General features: G+C 36.2%; 1 protein-coding gene and 1 gene segment (V, D, J or C); both read left to right on the forward strand.

Annotated features, from left to right (window-relative positions):
* Positions 1-5,215, forward strand: part of LOC103145434 (uncharacterized) — a 277,103-nt gene that overhangs the window by 6,662 nt on the left and 265,226 nt on the right. The window lies entirely within an intron of this gene.
* Positions 3,126-3,614, forward strand: LOC107837438 (Ig heavy chain V region 914-like). The segment is given in 2 exon segments: positions 3,126-3,189; positions 3,265-3,614. Coding segments are annotated over 2 exon segments (363 nt in total).

Below are 5,215 nucleotides of genomic sequence, written 5' to 3' on the forward strand. Positions count from 1 at the left end.
GTTGATGGTCAGACTCTGACTGAATCTGATTCAGTGGTTAAAAGACCAGGAGAATCCCACAAGCTGACATGTACAGCTTCAGGATTCACATTCAGAAGCTATGAGATGAACTGGATCAGACAGGCTCCTGGGAAAGGACTGGAGTGGCTTGCTTATGTCAGTGAAAGTGGTGGCAGCACATTATACTCTCAGTCAGTTCGAGGCCGGTTCACCATCTCTAGAGACAACATCAAACAACAGGTGCATCTGCAGATGAACAGCCTGAAGACTGAAGATTCTGCTGTTTATTTCTGCGTTCGAGAGACACAGTGACTGAAGTTGGTTCAGCAGCTGTACAAAAACCTCAAGTGCCTTCAAAGTTATCTGAACGGAGCTTTTCAATATCTTCCTGTGTAAGACTGTAAATGTGATTCTGTTTCAGAAACAGTGAATAATCTGACACTGAGACAAATAGAAGAATAAACATAATAGGCATCATGTTTGATCATATCTGACTGTTCAGCTATCAGCAATGTAGCTAATAAAGTCAAGAAAAATCACTTTATTTATCTATATTGTATGTGTAGTAGTCTTTATTTTTATATGTGTCTTACACCCTTTTACAGATGCACATCCAACATAGCCTTACAAGACACATTAAAACAGACAGAAATAAATATCCTTCAAACAAAAAGCATCCTCTTTCTAAATTGCCAGGCCTTCAAAATAAACTCTGCTAGCTGAAACAACAAATATTTATATGTCTATTCTCATCCGTTAAATAAAATAAATCTGGATAAACATCAAGTACTTTAGTAAATAAATAATTTCTTAATGTCAAGTATAAGGGACAATAAAACAAAAAGTGCACTTCACTCTCAGTTTCCTACAAATCACACAAAGAAAATTTTTGGTTCTTCCTCTGGAACTAAATGAAAACGTCGAGCTTCCAAAAGCCAAAGGCAAAGTGCCAGATCTGAACTGGGCGCACATGGACCGTCGTTTTGTTGACAAGTTTCATGATAAATATGGCTGAAGATCATCGGCATCCTTTAGTAAAATATAAGGATAAGCATAATTTTGGTTTTTGTAAGATATCAACTGCCCACTTACGTTTATAAACTTCAAAATAAAACTGTTTAAGCTATTCAATATTACATTTTAATTTATTCCTAAAAATGTACTAAATATCTGCCTTCTCAGTTTTCTCCTCCATTTGTCTGGCCCAAGAACTTTATGAAATCCCAAAGAAAAATATGTTTTGTTAATCTATGGTCTGGCATATTGATAAATCTATTCCATAATCTGACCATGTCTGCGATAATATGGTCAGATTGTGAGGCAATTCATGTCAACAAATACTTTATATTGTAAAAATGTTTGAGCACAAGCAGCTTCTGGTTCATCATATACATTTCTCAGACAACAAAATGGCTCATTAGACATAACATGCAAAAGAGTCACCACCAGGGGTCCTCAGAACACTGATAGTAACAAGATTTAAACATTTTTGAATTTTTAAGTTTAATACATAGCTACTCACTATAATTTATTTCAACATGTTTGCTTTAATCTTTAATCTGCCATTTTATTGATTTTGTAAAGTTTGGGAATAAGCATTAATAATAACAGAATTAAAAAAAAAATAACTTTAAATGACACAATCAATAGTCTGTGAAAAATAAATAAATAAATAAATAAATAAATAAATAAATAAATAAATAAATAAATAAATAAATAAATAAATAAACATATTGTCTGTATTCACCCAACCAAGATATTTTCTTCTTGGTTTTATCTAACATTCTACAGGAGTCAGACAGATGCTGACTCTAGATCAATATTTTTTTTCATTAAGTTAACATTTCTCTCAGTGCCTCGTTTCTTCCTGTGAGGAGGAGTTAATGTAAAGCTCAGCTGTATTTATGCAGGTTCCTACAGAGATCAGAGACACTGAGGTTAACATGATGGACTACAGGACAGTGCTGCTGTTTTTAACTGTCTTTTGGACAGGTGATGATTTACCCTGATTTTATTTGAAAATATTTGATTTTATCTTACTAACATATTAATTACGTCTTCAATTTTTACAATAGGAAGCCATGCTCAGACTCTAACAGAATCTGAACCAGTGACTAAAAGACCAGGAGAATCCCACACCCTGACCTGTACCGCGTCAGGATTCACATTCCCAGATTATGCAATGCATTGGATCAGACAGGCTCCTGGGAAAGGACTGGAGTGGGTTGCTCTCGTTAGTCAGCCCACTGGTCGTGACCAGTATTACTCTGCATCAGTTCGAGGCCGGTTCACCATCTCCAGAAACAACGACAAACAGCAGGTGTATCTACAGATGAACAGTCTGAAAACTGAAGATTCAGCTGTTTATTACTGCGCTCGACAGACACAGTGACTGAAGTTGGTTGAGCAGTTGTACAAAAACTTCCAGCAACAATAAACATTGATCTGTTAGACTTAAAGTTTCAGACTGTGAAGTAACACTTGAATTCAAATAAATCATGAATTACATTTTATACTTTGAATTTTTAGCCCTTCCATAAGATTCTTATTATCACAAAAGAAAATATTGAAATAAGAAGTAAAACTAGATTGAAGCAGCTGGTTTTTATCTTTTTGCTCTTGATGCTGAAAAATTTCAACAAACATTTTGTGTTTCAGAAAACTTCAGTAGATGCTCCAAAACAATTGTTGACAAAAACTGCTTTAATATCTAAGATTGGGGCAATCATGAAATCAATTAAAAAGAAAACTGTAACCATAGCAATCTTATTAAATTTACTGTTTTAATCTATTTGGTAAACCTTTTCTTTAAAACATTGCAATGTCTATATTTTGTTATAAAGATAATAGTTATTCAGCAAGCCTTAATTTTAGAGCAGAGCTAAATAGGAGCAATAAATGAATCAAGATACATATATTTTGTTGTACTACTTTATGCCTTTGTTTGTTAATTATGTATTTGTTTTTTAATGATTTTATAGAAGATTAAAAGTTGTGCGACTTTTGCTGCCAAAATTCGAGCGAAACATCACATGATTCCATCTCCTCCTTTTGAGGAGGAGTTCATGCAAAACTGATGAACTGACACAGTTTTAAATACCAAGCAGTAAAACTGGCGAAGTAAAAAGACTCAGTTCAACATGATGCACTGCAGGACATCACTGCTGCTCTTAGCTGTCTGCTGGACAGGTGAACATCTTCTGCTAAAGTTGGAATTAGACTTTTATCGAGTCCCGGGCTATAATTGTGTTTACAATTTTGCAGGTGTTGGTGGTCAGACTCTGACAGAATCTGAACCAGCGACTAAAAGACCAGGAGAATCTCACACCCTGACCTGTACGACTTCTGGGTTCACGCTTAGCAGCTATGCAATGAGCTGGGTCAGACAGGCGCCTGGAAAAGGACTGGAATGGATCGCCTACATAGACACTTACAGTTCTCCAATATATTACTCCCAATCAGTCCAGGGAAGATTCATCATCTCCAGAGATGACTCCAATAGTAAAATCTATCTGAAGATGAACCAGCTGAAAGCTGAGGACACAGCTGTGTATTACTGTGCTCGAGAGGCACAGTGACACAGGGAAGCAGGAGGTTCATACAAAAACTTCCTCCATCTGCCACTTCCTCTGCAGACCTTCTGCTCAACTTGCTAGTGTTGATATTATTGGCAAAAATTCCTCAAAGTAACATTAATCAAAGAAACATGGATAAAAATAAAATGGTGAACAGAATTGTTTTCCATATTACATTATTAATTGTAGAATAACAACTGATAGTGTAATTTTTCAAATGTTACAATGTATGTAATTAACCATAGCAAATCTATATTATAACATACTGTTAATTAGTTAACAAATAACAGCAGCATAAAACTTTCACTAGTTAGTAAAACCTTCAGACTGAGCAGATCCAGGAGGTTTTACTGGTTGTTTTTAGAACCATGTTTGAATTACTGCTGCAGTGACCTCAGACTGCAAGAACATGAAGATAAAGTTCTGTTCCAACAAGTATAAACTTTCAACAAAACAAAATAGAAAAAATTCTAGAATTGCAAATTTAATTTATACGTACAGGAAAAAAAAAAAAAAAGACTGAGTTGTTACACTGAAGCCGACATGTAGCCGCCGACCGCAGCAACAGCGGGAGAAACAAAGACGCACGCACCTTGCAGCGGCCCGCCCAACTATATAGGCATCTGCCCCGCACACCAATCAATGGTGCGCTCCCTGCTGCACCCGGTGCGCAGAGTGGGGGAGGGTGGAACACCATCCCACCACAATAGGAAGCCATGCTCAGACTCTAACAGAATCCGAACCAGCGAATAAAAGACCAGGAGAATCCCACACCCTGACCTGTACCGCCTCAGGATTTTTATCGTTTTGCTCCTGATCCTCAGACATTTTCAACAAGCTTTTTGTGTTTCAGACATTTTTTGCTGGATCTCCAACACAACTGCTGATTTTAACATTGCTTTACTATTAAATAGTGTGGCAATGAAAAAGCCAATTAAAAATAAGACTGTAATTCCAGCAATCTTATTAAATGTAGTTTTAACTTTTTCTACAAAACAATGTCTTTAGATTTCATTGTAAATATATTGGTTCTACAGCTAACATTATTTTACAGCATACTTAATTAGAAGTTATGTTAAAATGAATCAAGAAGGTTTTCTTTGGTTGTACCACTTTATGCTTTTGTGTTAATTTTTGTTTGTTTTTGTGATGAAATTATAGATGATTACAAGTTATGTGACGAATGATTGCTGACAATGCTGACATCTAAATTTGGACAAAACATCACATGATTCAATCTCTTCCCTTTGAGGAGGAGTTCATGCAAAACTGATGAACTAATCATGTTTTAAACCCCCTGAAGTGATAACAGCAGAGAAAAGATACTCAGTTCAACATGATGCACTGCAGGACATCACTGCTGCTGTTAGCTGTCTGCTGGACAGGTGAACATTTTCTGCTAACCTAAGTTGGAATTAGATGTTTTTTGAGTCCCAGGCTATAATTGTATTAATATTTTTGCAGGTGTTAATGGTCAGACTCTGACAGAATCTGAACCAGTGACTAAAACAGGGGTGTCAAACTCCAGTCCTCGAGGGCTGCTGTCCTGCAGTTTTTAGATGTGCCACAGGTACAAAACACTGGAATGAAACGGCTTAATTACCTCCTCCTTGTGTCGACAAGTTCTCCAGAGCCTTGCT

Source organism: Poecilia formosa, unplaced genomic scaffold (assembly GCF_000485575.1).
Source record: "Poecilia formosa unplaced genomic scaffold, Poecilia_formosa-5.1.2 Scaffold142, whole genome shotgun sequence".
In the NCBI taxonomy this organism is placed as follows: Eukaryota; Metazoa; Chordata; class Actinopteri; order Cyprinodontiformes; family Poeciliidae; genus Poecilia; species Poecilia formosa.